General features: G+C 42.6%; 1 protein-coding gene across 2 annotated transcripts in view; it reads left to right on the forward strand.

Moving 5' to 3' along the window:
• The window catches only part of CAMK4 (calcium/calmodulin dependent protein kinase IV), a 618,142-nt gene extending 608,384 nt beyond the window's left edge, over positions 1–9,758 (forward strand). For both annotated transcript variants that reach the window (XM_029571711.1, XM_029571716.1), the window contains one exon: positions 7,677–9,758. In XM_029571711.1, the coding sequence (XP_029427571.1) occupies positions 7,677–7,841 (165 nt within the window). In that variant the 3' untranslated portion in view covers positions 7,842–9,758. The remainder of the gene's footprint in view (positions 1–7,676) is intronic.
• The last annotated feature ends 7,325 nt before the right edge of the window (positions 9,759–17,083 follow it).

The raw sequence follows: 17,083 nt of genomic DNA on the forward strand, positions 1-17,083 counted from the left end.
TGCATTGTCTCATCTCTCTCTCCATAGATCCTCAGCCTACCCTGCACTGCGGACCACTACCAGATCTATGGGCTTCTCCATCTAAGCTTGGGTTCTCGGCCTACCCCGCTTCGTGGACCACTACTGGACCCATCTCCCTCTTGGGACCTGGTGAGACTGTGGAACTGCCTTTTCCACCCTGCAACCTGTGGGAGGTGCCATCTCTTAGAACAACCAAGGGCCCACGCTTCATTGTCCAAAACACAACAGCTTCCTGTAACTAAGATCTGTGGCTCTGGCTCCAAGACTTTTTGCAGTGACTGGTATGCAGTCAATGATCATTTCTCTGCTACTTTAAGACTACGTGGATAACCAATAGCACTTGGTAAGGGCCTTTCCACTAAGGCCATAAGCAGGTTTTCTTTTCTGGAACACTTTATAATAGACAAAGTCACCAGGTGGGATGTCGGGAAGAAATTGGATAGAAGGACTCTGCGCAGGTTCAGCTGTGAAACAAAAGGCCTAATCAGTTCACCTTGAGCAAAGTTCATGTCAGCTGGGAGACTAGGCATAGAAGACACAGGCATTCTCATGAGAACAAATGCAAGAGCAGACAATCAATTCAAAGAAGTCTCATAAATATTTTTAGCCAATTTATTCTTCAGGACTTAATTAAATGTACATTAAAGTTTTATCCCAACACCTTTCACAGTTCTTGCATCACCTTTCCTGTAAAATGTGTATCCTTATCAATTTGAATTGTCTCTGGGATTCCAAAGCATGATATGACGCCAGTTAATAGTTTCTTTACCCCTTCATGGTATCATCTTTTGCTATAGGAAATGCCTTGTTACACCCACCAAATAAGGTTAGGCTTTTGCTACTGAAGAATATATGTGTATGTATATATATATATATATATATATATATATATATATATACACATTGTCTAACATGCTGTAGATACATCATTTTAAGTACCTCTGTCTTTAGCTGTTCCTAGCTAGGCCTGAAAGCACAGTCTCAATCCTTATGAAAGCAGTTAGCATAACTTAACTAAGGATTTCAAGCTGGAAATCCTGATATTTACCACAGCCAGTACTAATGAATGAAATCTTGTCAAAAAAGTGTATGGAGAGCCCAACAAAGTTTGTTATCAAATAAATATTCAAATCACACATCTAATTAGATCATACCTTTTGAACTGTTAAAAATTGTTTACATTGTATGCATTATGTTTATATTTTATGTTACATTTTGTATTACATTTTATGTTTACATCATTACATGGCTAGAATATAGCCACAAATGGCAATGAATATCGCCATTTTGCCATTTAGACATATAACTTTTCAGTAATCTGTCTAAATGGCTTTTGAATATTGACTTCTATAAGTCTCCTGCACAGAATCAAGACTACTAAGGTGCCCCCTTGGTGGACCAGAAACAGGCATGTCACCACAGTCACCAAGCAACCTGTACTGAAATCTATGATGTATACAATAAAACCATACAGTATGATGCTAGTGACACTGGACTTGGAGCAGCAGTTCTACAAAAAGCACAGCCAATAATTTTTCACTTTCAGATCCTTATCCAGCTGAATGGAAATTTGTACAGATTGAAAAAGATTGTCTAGCAATTGTATTCACTTGTGAGGAATTTGACCAATATATGAGGAAAACAGTACATACAAAACTGAGACTAGAAACTGTTCACAAATGTGTTTTCTTATGCTGGATCCCAATGCTACATTAATTGCAAATTCTGATTTGACTTTAAGCTTTTCTAATGCATATCATCATTTAAATTTATTGTAATCTGCCTTGACACCAACTTTGGGAAAACAGAGAATATCAGATATTTAAAGTAATAATCAAATACATATAGAGTCTGATCACAAACCTCTTGAGGTTGTTTTTAAAAAATCATTGCTGTCGGCTCCAAAACAACTACAATTTATGCTCCTGTGGCTATAATGCTACACCTGGATGTTGCCTACACAACGGGAACAGAAATCTATGTTGCAGATTTCTTATCCAGGACAGAACTGCCGCAGCAACACTATGGATATGCACCAGAATTTGAAGTCATCAACAAGCTGGAACAAAATAAAACATAAAAATACATGGATAGCATCTATCAAGCTGATTATGATCCCATCTCACAACAAGGACTATAGAGTCAGATAACATATGCTATTGGATAATAGGGATTTGCAGATGCAAATTTTTTATTTTGGTTGGTTGTTTCATACGATATCTCCATTTGTTTGGTTTGTTTCAAATGAAAACAAATTGGCACCAAAAGTGGCATGAATAGTTCCGTAAAGGAACTAAAGGGTATCAGTAGTAGCAGGAGTTCTCCAAAGCACTGTGAGAAGAGCAAATCAGTGGCAAAAGTGGCAAGAATACATCAAGACTGCAAAAGAGGGCTCCAACAACAGTGGCATGTATCTTCGAAGGCAGCACAAGAGGGGAAAAGTGGCACCAAAAGTGGCATGAACATCCTAAGGCACCAAGAAGGGGAAATAAAGCAACAAAGGTCGCATGAAAAACCATAAAGGCACCCTCAGGCACAATGAGGTCACCCACCCATAGAATCTTGTGTATGGTAATAATACTGAGTGGCAGAAAGACCCAGAAGGTGTGGGGAAAATGAGTACAGCAACATAGCAAAGTGACATCAAAACCCTAAGGTGTAGAGTCTAGGTTATAGCAGTAAGACTGAGTGGCAGTAAAAATCCCCAAAGTATAGCATAAAGGGTAAGGCAACAAGGCAGAGTGGCAGCAAAACCTACAAAGTATAAAGTCTTGCAGCAATAGTGACAACAAACCTGCCAAGGTGGCATTATCAAGGATATGGCAGTAAGACAAGGTGGCAGCAAGACCCCCAAGATATAGCAATAGGGTAAAGCAGCAAGGTAGGGGCAGCAAAACTCCTAACATGTACATCTGGAATATGGCAGCAAGGCAGAGTAGTAGGAAGCCACCAAATGTGTAGTGCCTGAGGTATGGCAGCATGTCCTCCAAGGTGGTACATCAGGATGTGTAGCTCGAGTGGTGAGTGGTTCGGGAACAGCCAGAGGAAACCACAAGTAGATGCTGGTTGTGGCTTAAGTGCACTTTTATTTACAGTGGAAAACAAAATGGCAGCAGAGCTTTACTTCAGGTATTTCAAAACAGGTAGTGCAAACTGAAATCAAATACTGCAGGCAGTTCACCTTAACCTCAGGCAATGCACAGTCTTTAAACAGAGTCTCTACCAACCTTAGACACAACAGGTCTTGGCGTATGCTGGGACTCCGTCAGCTCCCTGGGGCCCATCTAACCCTTCTAGGGCTTGAGGTCGTATACTCTAGGGAAGGGCTTCTCCCTTTACCCAAGATTCTCTGTAGCTCTCTCTCTTAAGGGGGACCAGGTGGGATAGCTGTGCCCAGTCCATTAAGGTAGAATGAGGGAGTTTCCTATACATTCCATCGCACAGTGGTATTGCAGCAAGGGAGAGTGCCAGCAAGACCCCCAAAGTGTAAAGTCTGTGGTATGACAGCATGCTAGAGTGGCAGCGATATCCACAATGTATTTTGATTCATCCTGCTACTTGCATGGAAATTCTGAGGAAACCCAGTAAAGGCAGACTGATTTTCAAGAACAATTTTTCCGTCAACTCTGCCTGCTTTTCCTAAGGGTTGCACTCAATGTTGTGGGAGTCTCAGTTTAGTGGACCCTTGGGCCGACCTGCTGGAGTCTGGAAATAGATGGTCAATGTCTCTAATGAATAGCAGGCCGGGAGGCAGATGTTCAGACAAGACGTAGATGCTCTTCACCCTGGAAGCTGGTACTCCCCCGGGAGGAGCCCGTAGGAGCCCAACCGCTGGGACTTAGGTGGCTTCACTCTTGGAAGCCGAAGCCCCCCTGGGAGGAGCCCGTAGGGGCCCGGCCACTGGGACTTATGCGGGTCGTGGATCAGGACGGGTAACTGGAACCAGACTAGGATAGTAGTGATACTGTAACTGGGTTCGGGTTCTGGAACCAGGCAGGAACTGTAGCGAGACTCGGGTACTGGAACCAGGCAGGAACTGTAGCAGGATTCGGGTACTGGAACCAGGCAGGAACTGTAGCAGGGCTCAGGTACTGGAACCAGGCAGGAGCTGTAGCAAGACTCGGGTACTGGAACCAGGCTGGAACAGTAGCAGGACTCGGGTACTGGAACCAGGCAGGTACTGTAGCAGGTAAACAGGAACCAAGCAGGTACTGTAGCTGGCAGGCAGGAACCAAGCAGGTACTGTAGCAAGCAGGCAGGAACCAAGCAGGTACTGTAGCAGGAACGGAGCGACAAAGCCAAGCGAGTCACTCCGGGGCACAGTGCAACAGGAAACCGGGAAGCTAACCCGTTGCAAGGCAAGGGCTGGATGACCGCGGCCGGCTTATCAAGGCCGCGGCGTCTGACGTCAGGAACTGGGTGGAGTCACCACTGGCAGGAAACGGGCTAGAAAGGCGCCCAAGTGGCGCGCGCGCGCACGCCTAGGAGCAGGGCATCCTCAGGCACCTTCGCGGCGGCGCAGCCCCAACGGGGACTCCGCCAAACAGGCCGCAAGCCAGGGCTCCGGAGGCGGGAGCAGGTCCGGGAACAAGGAGGTAAGGGCCTGGTCGCAGTGCTCGCGGCCAGGACCGCAACACTCAATACCATCAATATCACCTGCTTACCCCACCTCTTCACTGGAAGCTAAGATGCTACTGACTAAGGCTCCCAAATTCTATTTGGCTACTAGTTCTTCAATATCTTCTGATTTTTTCAGTTTAATTAGCGTGAATATTTCCTCTTGAGTGTTCCATGTCCAATCCCTTCTGTCTCTTAGCAATGACATAGCAGTGATGGCAGATAAAGATCAAATGGGCCATCCAGTCTGTCCAGGAAGCTGCTTATGCTTGTATGTGCTGACCACTGTCCTTTCTATGCCTGGTTCCATCCTTCTTCTTTGTATAACTCCCTACCATTCATTGTTTGCCTTTCTTTTTCTAAACTCATTGATCATCTCTTTTTTATTAGCTTTCTCAGCCTAATTTATACATTTTCCCACTGTTTGTATTCCAATTCCTGGATTCTCACTCTGATTTCAATTTCTTACTATGTTTATTTTCTGTTTTTATTAATTTCATTTTGATAAAAATAAATAAATTGAAGGTTGCGGGTTTTTTAAAATTCTTTATTTATAAGTTTTCATTCACATATACATTAAGTGAATAAAAGTAGTATAATCACATCATAAATTTTCCACACAGAAGAATAAGCAGATATCATCTATAGGATAGGGGTTTTTTGTAGTTGATATTGCTTCTGTATTTTTAAATGTGCTGTGGTTAATATAAAGAAATTAGGTATGATTCTGCTCAACAACTCCAAGCCAATCAACTGCATCCTGCTTTTGTTGTGCTGGAGGTGGACCCTTGGCCTGTTGCACAATTGGTACGGCCCTCTGGTCGGACCCAGAGAGCACCTGCCACCAGGAGGCAGAGCACATAAGGAGACAGAGGCTAGCTGGAGCTTCACCAATAACAGTCCGGGGTTTCCGCAGGTTGAGCCCTTGGGTACCCGGATCACCTGGACAGGTGGGTCTCTGGTGGTCTCCTGGAGAGGTAGTGGAGGGGTGTGCCCACCACAAGCAAGAATGCATGGCTGATGCAGAGTAGATGAGCTAGACCAGAAATGGAAGATCCGGAGACCTCAGGGAGGCAACAGTTCAGGAAGATTCTCTGAGCGAGACAGGTAGCGCCTGTGGATCTAGCCAAGTGGAAGCCACGGTTAGTTTCCAAGAATGTTGGTTGAATGGTCACAGTAAGTAGGCCAGAAGAGAGTGACCGAGTGAAGCGTAAGGGTCAGAGCCAGAGTATCAGTCCAGGAGAAGTCAGTCAAATCAGGGGTCAATACCAGAATCTGTCCGGGCATAGTCAAGGCACATGAGGGTCGGTTCCAGGCGGCACGTAAGAGAATGGTCAGGTAGGCAGAGGTCAGTACCAAAGATCAGTCTGAAGAGGTACTACCTGAGAAGGCTACAGGAACACACGGAGCCACTGGGAACGGAAGACACAGGAACACAGAGACACTGGAACAGGAGAACACTGGAATACAAAGGCAAACTAGCACACCAACGATGTCAACCTAATTGCCAAGGCAGGGATCTGGGGTTTGAGTCCTGCCTTATATACAGGGCTCTTGTGATGTCATCCAAATGCACCTCCCTTGGTTTTCCCATGCTCGCCCCTTTCAAAAACTGGCGCGCATCTAGGAGCGGAGCCAAGGCGGCCGAAGACGCAGAGCCCCGTTGGTAGCTCCGCTGCGAGGCCTGCAGGGATGAGGACGCTGAGGAAGGCTGTGGTGAGCGACAGGGACGTCGGGAATTGGTGGCAGCAGCCAGGCCAGCACTTGTGGAAGGCAGCACGAGACGAGCAGGCCTGGTCGCGGCACGTACGCGGCCGGGACGCACAACAGCTTTGGTTTTTGAGTCTGTTGATCTGGCTATGTAATTCAAAGGCTCTGGTCTACTAACTTCATAATTTAAAGTATATTTGCCTGAAATAATGGGAGATCTTTCAAAACTATTTTAACGACTGGCCTGTATGTACGTACTTGTAATCTAATACTCCCAAGCATATCATTTTTGAAAGGTCCTATTTGCTATTTATTAGATCGCTATGTCTGTGTGTGCATATCTCCTTAATAACTTTTTGTTTGGTGCCCTATTCACACCGAATGTTCAGGACATGAGGAGGACACTGACAGGCATATGCATGGATTTGCAGATGCATGCATTAGGTGTGGCCCAGAAAGCAGGCTCCTTTTGTTCTGGTTGGAACTTCTTGTATATTTCTATGAATGCTAACAGTACTGTACACGACACTTCACATGGTTAAAAAGAACATGTTGCAGAAGATTATAATCTAAATTGAATCAAAAGAGAGCTAGATAACTTGCTCTAGGTTTCATAATGAAAATGTGGATATGGGACTTTGACTTGTTTCAAGTATTGTTAGCTGAATCCACAGGGCTATACTGGCTGCCCAAAGGGAGAAAATGGAGTACATTTTCAAAAGCTGATCCATGATGTTTGCAAGCAGAATAGGCAGTGATGTGGTAGATATGTTGAATCTGTGCTGATGGATTTTCAGTCGCCTGAAAATCTGTGCATACTTCTACAGCTTCTTTTAGCCACATTAAAAAAAAAGGTATTCTGGGAGAGTTTGAGTGCAGGATGGGAAACTAGGTATGGTTCTTTAAAAGTTTAAAAATGTAGTTAGCATATCGCTAATGCATATACATTATGCCAGCATATAACACCTTTTAGTGTACACATGTACTTTTAGCGACATAAGCTGATATTTAAACACTGTACACAGGCTGTGTGTGTTTGAGAATCAGCTGGATTTATGCGGACTGAAATGTATTGAAATAGGGTTCAATAGGAACCCTATTGAACAACTACCTTTAAAAATATTTGTACTTCAGCAAGATGAAAAAAATGTATTCCAAAAACCCACTTCCTGCAATTTCCGAGCCTGCATTATTAAATAGATTAACCTACTTGATATAGTGCATGCAACATTAAATTAAAGTAAAACCTTAAGATAATGAACTCCTAATGTAAGCAAAGGCCATTTCTTTTTCTTCTAACAAGCCTAATGTTTCTTTGTTCTCATCAGGCTGCAGTGAAAGCTGTTGTAGCATCTACTCGCCTTGGAAGCGCTGGCAGTCACAGCAGCCATGATAGCAATAAGCCAAGTCGCAACCAGTCTCCAGTTCAGGAAAATGATCCTGAAGAGGGACCCACTCAGGAATCGGAAGATGCACAGAAAAAGGGGTCCTAGGTTTCCCCCCATCTGCTCTTCTATTTGGGTTGAGGTCTATCATTTCATGCACCAGCTAACGCGTCGCTCTAAGCATGGCCTTGGTGGCAGTTCTACCTGGAGGGGCAGCAGCTTGCATCAGCTGGTGATCCCGACTTCAATGCATGTGACTGCTTCTCAAAATAGTACGATGGCCTACATGGCATGCAAAGGGTACAGTGACACTCGGCACCATACCAACAAGTGAACTGTGAAAATGGGCAAATATTACTTCATATATATACACTCTATATGCATTTGCAGGGTGTCTACATAGTAGGTGATGTTTAAAATGTATAGCGTTTAATTTATGTTATGACTAAAGCAATTATCTTAGAAGAGAGTATACTGTTTGAAATATTTTATTTGACTTGATTTTCATATTGTTTGGAACTGATTCCAGTTTTCTTAAAATAACATTTGAAACATTTAGCTTTTTATCCATGATATATAAAAACTGTTTACAAAACTATAGTATCACAAGTTTATATGCAAAAACATTCCTCTGAATACTAATAGAAACTGAAGCATGGGGTCAGGTGATTATGAAAGTGAATGATCCGCCAGCTTATGTTGAGAATGCCTTACTGTACCTTTAACAGTTTATATACAGTATTTTAATAATAACCAAAAACGCTCTTTCATAGACTGCTACCATTTTATTCTGTAGTGCTATTTTCTGAACAGTGTACTAGGGCAAAATAAGAAGCAGTATCGCTAATGTTCTGGAGCTACAAATGTATTTATTTATTCCTTTATTGCATCATACAGTTGGAAAACAGGACAACCTGCAGCTATAAAAATATTTCAGATATTATGGATAGTCATTCCAGTCTGATAACAATTTATTGATGACCTCTGGGCCCTGCTTTCAAAACAGTTTTGGCATAGACACAAAAATGGTAGTCTTCAAACTCATTGCTATGGGTAATACTGTGTTTTTACCCATAGGAATGGGCTTTGTAAAAACTGCCCTCCCAATGTACAGTTAAATATGTGTATAAGTTTACCCGTACTGAGTAGCAATGTCCCTTGGAGAAGAGGGGGAGGGCTTTGCACGTCTCTGCAAACTTGTAGATTTTAAGAAATGTACACACACATTTTCCTGAAACATTTCTGCACATAGCAGGTATAATTGTATGTGGGTAGAACTGGTGGGATAATTTGCAAAGCTGACTCAAGCACGTAAGCCTGCTTTGAAACTTGGTGCAACTTGTGTGCATATCTGCTGGCTAATTTTATGCACGGTTTCAAAATCACTCCCAAATGATAGAAATGCTTTTGAAAACAGAGCTCATTATTTTTTCGCTTTATTTCATGCATTACAAAATCAGCATTGTAGACACAGATACAAATAAAGGTATTCGTGCTTATTATTAATTTTAGGAAGATTTTATATGATACTGGCAGAATTTGAATGGCAGGAATGAGTAATATAAATGCTAATCACATCTCTTGCACATTTGAATTTTTTTAAAAACATTGGGGAGTGTTTGTAGACAGACTTTGTCCCCAACATGCCAGATGTTTTTTTTTAAAACTCTGTTCATTTGAAGTTTAGGCTGAGCTTTTCTAAGCATTCACAGTAAAACTTGCACTATTTCTGTATATTTCTCTATTTCAGTTATTCAGTTTCAAAGCTTCCATCAATAAACCAAATATGTTTAATGCTCAAGTGAAAATGAAAGGTACGATAAGAGTCATGTTCATATAGTAGGTTTGCTCATCACAATAAATACATCCAGTATGAGCCTTTGATTGTAAAGCAGAAAAAAAAATGGTTTGAAAAGTAACAAAGCAGTTTTCTGATCTCATTGTTTGAGGCCCATTTTATTTATTGATTTATATGTTTGTACTTGTTGAATTGCCACATTGGTTTTAAAATACATAAAATCCAGCTCAAGGCGAAAAAGGGGAATGTTTGTGAAAGCTCTAGGGAAACCTCATATGGTGCCACTAGGGGCTACAAGCTTAAGTATGCAGCTCTAGAAGGCGCTAGGGCTTTTTAATCATTGATAACCCAGAGTTAATGATTCTTTCTTAGAAGCTATCATATCGCATAGGTGAAAAAAGTCCACTTAGGACGATTTGTGTTTTATATTACCAGTCCTGTGGTTTATAATCAGGTCGTGCCGGGCTTTATGCATAGAGAATCTTATGCTGTCCGTGAGCTGTCCGACACTGCAATGTTTCAGAAGACGATCCTTCTTCAGGGAAACAGGATTTGCTAGATGCCGGCGATTGACTGGTTGATAACCTAAGGCAATATATGACAAACAGCCCTTTCAGAAATGTGCAACATCTTTAACATAGGTGGAGTTGGATATGTTAGAACACCTACTTGGTCTGATGCAGGATGGTCAATGAGTCAGTGAGACAAAGACTTCAAACGTGCTGAGAAATGTAAAAATTAATCAGTCAACATTTGTTGAGAATTTCAAAGTTCAAAAGATTTAGTAAACTTAAACATCGAGAACTTACAGGCGCGGTGAAGACCTACTGCATCTTATGAGTCTGTCATTGACAGTGACTTGTTGAAAGACGCTGACATTTAAAAAGAAAAAATCCCGCCAATATAAGTTCTCAATGTTTAAGCTTACTATATAGAAACATAGAAATGACGGCAGAAGAAGACCAAATGGCCCATCCAGTCTGCCCAGCAAGCTTCCCTCATTTCTTCTCCCATACTTATCTGTTTCTCTTAGCTCTTGGTTCTAATTCCCTTCCACCCCCGCCATTAATGTAGAGAGCGGTGATGGAGCTGCATCCAAGTGAAATATCTAGCTTGATTAGTTAGAGGTAGTAGGGGTAGTAACCGCCGCAATAAGCAAGCTACACCCATGCTTATTTGTTTTTACCCAGATTATGTTATACAGCCCTTATTGGTTGTTTATCTTCTCCCCTGCCATTGAAGCAGGGAGCTATGCTGGATATGCGTGAACTTTGCAATTCTCAACAAATGTTGACCGATTAATTTTTACATTTCTCAGCACGTTTGAAGTCTTTGTCTCACAGACTCATTGACCATCCTGCATCAGATATGGATATGTTTGAACACCAATAGGTGTTCTAACATATCCAACTCCACCTATGTTAAAGATGTTGCACATTTCTGAAAGGGTTGTTTGTCATATATTGCCTTAGGTTATCTGTTGTGTAGTGGGTGGTTGAGTGTGCCCATGGGCCTCAGCCCGACCCAGACCTTCAAGACCAAGCCAAGGGTTGATGGTGGCTCTGTGTGGCTGACGGTCTGACCCTCTGCCAGGCCGGCAAGCTCCCAAGGCCAACATCCGAGGATGTTGGAAGTTGAATGGTCCTCTGACCATTCCGAGCCCTTTCGGACCTGCTGCGAGCAGCATGGAGCAGCAGACCTGGCCTGAGGTTGAGGTTGAGGACTTGGGTTGAAGACATGACACCAGGACTATGAAGACGTGACACCAGGATTGATGCTACGGCATCGCAGACAAGACACTGAGTTGATGCTACGGCATCCATGACGAGACTGGGTTGATGCAGAAGGCATCCATGGCGAGACTTGGGATCGATGCAGACGGCATCGCAGACGAGACACGGGATCGATGCAGACGGCATCGCAGACGAGACACTTGAGATCGATGCAGACGGCATCTCAGACGAGACACTTGAGATCGATGCAGACGGCATCGCAGATGAGACACTTGGGATCGATGCAGATGGCATCGCAGACGAGACGCTTGGAACTTGACTATGGCTGGGAGGACATTTGCATTGTCTCTCAGGGCACCCTACTCAGCCCACCTTCACGGGTGCACCCAATGGGCTGGTCGCGGATCTCCCTGTCCACTATGCACCCTACACAGCCCCAAGAGGCTGGTCACGGACCACGAGAAGAACGGGACAGATGCAGGAAAGAGTCCAGTCACGGCGGAACTACGACGAGGGAGCCATAAGTCGCCCGGAGCTCCACAATGGCTGGCGGGGCATGACGGCTCAGGAGTATAGGACAGACATCCACCAGCAGGCTAGTCCACTCAGGTACACATCATCTGAAGGACCCCCGGCCTGCCGGGGCTCAAGAGCGAAGGCTCAAGAGCGACCCCCAGCCTACCGGGGCTCAAGAGAAGGCTCAAGAGCGAAGACGAGATGCAGGAACAGGACATCCTGGAACTTGGAACATCAGGAACAGAGGATCAGGTCGAGATACCAGGACATGAAGATCAGGACACCTGGACGAGGACCTCAGGCACGAAGACTTGACATGATACAGACGGACGAGACGAGGAGCTCCACGAAGACAAGAAGACCTTACACATGCTCTGGCAGGCAGGAGCCTCCAGAGGGAAGTCACCATGATGCAAGGCGAAGAACGGATTCACAGAGCAGCCCTTTATAGGGCTGGTACAGGAAACGGTCACAAAGGTGGGGCCAGGACACTTCCTGTGTCTGGCCCTTTAAATATTGAAGAGAGGCGCGTGCCGGCGCCTAAGGAGAGAGCAGGAAGCTGTGCAGGACTGCGAACAGCGGCCTGCACCAACGTAAACGCGTAAGAAGCAGGGCAGGGCCTGAGGAGCAGGCCCTGACGTCAGCAGCGGCTCCAGCCACTGTGGGGAGCCCCGGGGGCGGCTCCAGACGCCGGGCTGGCCTGGGGATGCGGCCTTAGCGCCGTGAAGACAAAAGACAGCGTCAGGGGCGGTCCCAGCCCCGAAGAAGGCCGCAGCTCCGATTTCGGAGAACAGGAGAGGCACAGGCGCCCTCCGGGCTGCATGAGGAACTTTAGGTCGCGGCTCTGGCCGCGTGGGAGGGCCGACGGCGGCGTCCTGCCATGCCGGCGAAGAGAGAGCATGTAGGTGAGTGTGCCTGCTCGCGGGGAAACCCGCAGGCAGTGCTCATAACATTATCTACCAGTCAATCGCCGGCATCTAGCAAATCCTGTTTCCCTGAAGAAGGATCGTCTTCCGAAACATTGCAATGTCAGACAGCTCACGGAAAACATGATTCTTTATGCATAAAGCCCGGCACGGCCTGATTGTAAACCACAGGACTGGTAATATAAAACACAAATCATCCTAATGGACTTTTTTCACCTATGCGATATGTTAGCTTCTAAGAAAGAATCATTAACTCTGGGTTACCAATGATTAAAAAGCCCTAGCGCCTTCTAGAGCTGCATACTTAAGCTTGTAGCCCCTAGTGGCACCATATGAGGTTTCCCCAGAGCTTCCACAAACATTCCCCTTTTTCGCCTTGAGCTGGATTTTATGTATTTTGATATTTAGTAGTTCTCAGCAATTTCTTGGATTCTTAATTGTTTTGTATTTACACATTGGTTTAAAAGCACAGTGGAAAGTTTTGCCATGCAGAAAATTTGGTTCAAGTATTTATGTGAAATATAGCACATGATGTTTGTTCCATTCACCGATTAGAGATGTGTGAAAATGTTTGCACCAAACTGAAAAAACTGCAATTTGTAGATATTATTCGTTTACAAAATAATTGGGAAATGAAAATTTAAGATTTTGTAGCTAGCCTGTCTCCGCTATGCATTTCCTATGCACAACAAACAGATAGCTTAATTTGGTCTTTACTCACAGATAGAAGAGGATGCTTTTTCAACTGCAAACTTTATTAATAGGCAAAACATATAAAATCTTACTGTGCATAAACTGGAGACATCAATGACCAGAGCATTCTGGGCCACAGAAATAAAGACAGGTAAAATGAGGATTATTCTGCAGGGCTAGGTCAAATTAGCTGCTGAAATATACAGAGTGACCATGGCTGACTGAAAAAATGAAAAACACCCTGGAACCCCTGCTTCCAAGTCAAAGGTTAACTCTTTAGAGCCAGGTACATCGAATATAGCAGAAACAGTGAAGGTGCCCACTGACCACCAATTGACACGACAGTATAACAGAAAACAAGAAACTATCCATAATAAAATCAGAACATCAGCAATAGCAACAGATATAGAAAGGCTGCTCTGGAAGCAGGCACTATGAAAGCAGTACAATAGTGAACAAACAGAAAAAAATCAATGGAGACAGGACAGTACTGCCATAGATTATTTTAAATTCCCCATTAATGTTGCATTATTTTTTTCAAGGTTTTTACACCAATGTCACCTTGATTATTGTATAGTTTCACCAATTTTAGCCTTTTTTCAGAATCTTTTGCCATTAAATTCTTTCAAAGAAGGTAAAGAATAGCACTTTTTTGTTAAAATATTCATAGCGCATCCTAATTTAGGAGGAAGAGTTCCTATATAATACTGTATGTGGTAAATTAATTGGAAGACATTTGGCAAAAGAAAGGCAGAAGTAAACTATCTTGAAGAAATGAAATTGTCTCTCCTTGGAGGAATTGGTGTGGTTCTTCTAGATTATGCATGAGATCACAAATGAGATAAATGGCATGTGTATACCATTTCATTTACGCCTCACCCATTTCTACAGTTACAATTATATATGTCACTACTGATAGCAAATATGCCAAAACAAGCTCCTGTAGAATTACTTTGTTGTGTACATACTGTATATAAGAGCATGATTGTCAAATTTAATATAAGAAGATTATGTGTAAAAAAAAAAAAACCCAAAACCTTTCCCAGCATAGACTTGGGACCTCAGCTGCCTTCCCAGTGTATATTTTTTTGCTTCACAAGATTACTTGGTTTCATCTAAGGTAAAGTTATCAACAAAATTTCAACATAGAATCTAGGAATTTTAAATTACAGAGGTGTTTAAATTACACAGTACCTTCAGATATAATTGCCTCAAACTGTAATTTGCATGAGGAGTTGTAATTACCATGTAAGTTATCATGCTACCACCATATTGACTCAGGTTAGTTGTTCATCTCTAGGCTAGAAAAGAGCAGTTGCTTCTAAACAACACAATGATGTCAGTTCATCCCCCGCAGTTTAGGCCTCCATGTGGTGACTAGCAGCCAAATGGTGATTCTTCTCAAATATCAACTGTCATGAAAGGGAATACTCAGCTACTATTTGGACAATTTTGAAACTATGTAAGAAATGCCATGCTGAGTTCGACGAAAGGTCCATCAAACCCAACATCCTGTCTTTAACAGCAGCCAATCTAGTTCACTTGGAAGTTCCTGGAAAATCCAAAATTTGGACGTCATTTGCCTGTTGCGATCCCTAAGTCTGCCTGGCTAGTAATTGTTAATGGACCTCTCTTCCAGAAACTTGTTCAAACCTTTCTTAAACTCAGCTATAGTATTAAACTTGACCACATTCTCCCGCAACAAATTAAACAGTTTGTGCATTGACTGAAAAAAAATACTTTCCTATATTTCTTTTAAATCTACTACCAGTTAGTTTCATGCAGTGTACCCTAGTCCTGATATTATTTGAAAGAGTAAATAATCATTCCATATTAGCTTGTTCCATATCACTCTCAAAAAGATATTCACAAGAGTCTGTAAAAAAGATATTCAGAGCTGGCAGGCAGCAGTAACACCTGCACTTGCCACTATGGGGCTTCACTCCTCTTCTGTTCCCTTGTCAAAACTAACAATTCACATTACCACAGATAGAGGAAGCTTTTATTTGCCACCTAGAGGACTCAATCATGAATTAATTTACTCCTGCTTAGGGCTGCAATAAATCTGAACGGGCTCTCTTTTTCTCAAATAGCTCCCATTTTATCCTATGGGAGGAAAATTTAATTTTTTACTGTAATTTTCTCCCTTCAAAAAGCATGAGTTGGAACCTTCATGAAAAGGATTTTGAAAATTCCTGTTTTCATGCCTTTCTTGCTGCTTTTAGAGACCGTCTTGCAATCACAACATCACATTGCAGGATCTAGTGAAGCTTGAGTGGCCAGTTAATACCAAAGAGAAGTCTACATGCTAATATTGATTTATGGACTTTACCTCCAGCATCTTGTCCAAACCTTTTTTTAAATCCAGCTACTCTAACAGGTCCATTTCTTCACTTACAGTGACATTCAAGTCTCTAGTGATACTTCTGAAAATAAATCTGTGATAATTGAGAGGTTAAAAAGGCACTTGGGGAATATAAGGCAATAGTGGAAAAACTAAATTAATTCTTTATTTCTGTGTATTTACTAAAGACAATTTTGGGGAGATACCTATGCTGGAATCAGTATTTAAGCTGATGATTCAGAAGAACTGAAACAAATCATGGTGAACCTGGATGATGTAATAGGGTAGATTATCAAACTAAAGACTAGCAAATCACGTGCACCAGTTTGTGCCTAAAGATTGGAGGGTGGCCAATGTGATGCTGATCTTCAAAATGGTCTCCAGGGAGAACTGGGAAATTATAGACCATGGAACCTGACTTCAGTGTGGGGGAAAAATCGTGGAAACTATTCTAAAGAATAAAATCACAGAACATATAGAAAGGCATGGTTTAATGAGATACAATCAGCATGGTTTTAGTAAATGCCTCACCAATCTGCTATATTTTTAAGGGGTTAATAAACATGTGGATAATGGTGATCCAGTGGATATAGTATATTTGGTTTTTCAGAAGGCATTTGACAAAGTGCCTCATGAGAGACTCCTGAGAAAAATGAAAAGTCATGGTATAGGAGGCAATGTCCTATTGTAGATTGCAAACTGGTTAAAAAAAATAGGAAACAGAGTAGAAATAACTGGTCAGTTTTCTCAGTGGAGAATGGTAAACAGTGGCGTGCCTTAGGGATCTGTACTGGGACCAGTGCTTTTTAATATATTTATAAATGATCTGGAAAAGGAAACAATGAGTAAGCTGATTAAATTGGCAGATGACGCAAAATTATTCTGAGTAGTGAAATCACAAGAGGATCTTGAGAAATTGCAAGAAGACCTTGTGAGACTGGGAGGTTGGGCATCAAACTGCAGATGAAATTTAAGGTGGACAAGTGCAAAGTGATGCACATACTAAAATGTAACCCACACTATAATTATACAATGTTAGGATCCATATTAGGAATTACAACCCAGGAAAAGGATCTGGGCATTATCATGGACAATTCTTTGAAATCTTTGGCTCAGTATGTGGTGGCAGTCAAAAAAGCAAACAGAATATTAGGAATTATTAAGAAAGGAATGGAGATAAACCAGAGAATGTCATAATACCTCTGTATCGCTCCATGGTGAGCCCACACTTATAGTACTATGTGCAATTCTGGCCCCTGTATCTCAAAAAAGGGGTTGGAACAGTTCCCCTATGAGAAAAGGCTAAAAAGGTTAGGGCTGTTCAACTTGAAGAAGAGATG

Source organism: Rhinatrema bivittatum, chromosome 1 (assembly GCF_901001135.1).
Source record: "Rhinatrema bivittatum chromosome 1, aRhiBiv1.1, whole genome shotgun sequence".
Classification (NCBI taxonomy): Eukaryota; Metazoa; Chordata; class Amphibia; order Gymnophiona; family Rhinatrematidae; genus Rhinatrema; species Rhinatrema bivittatum.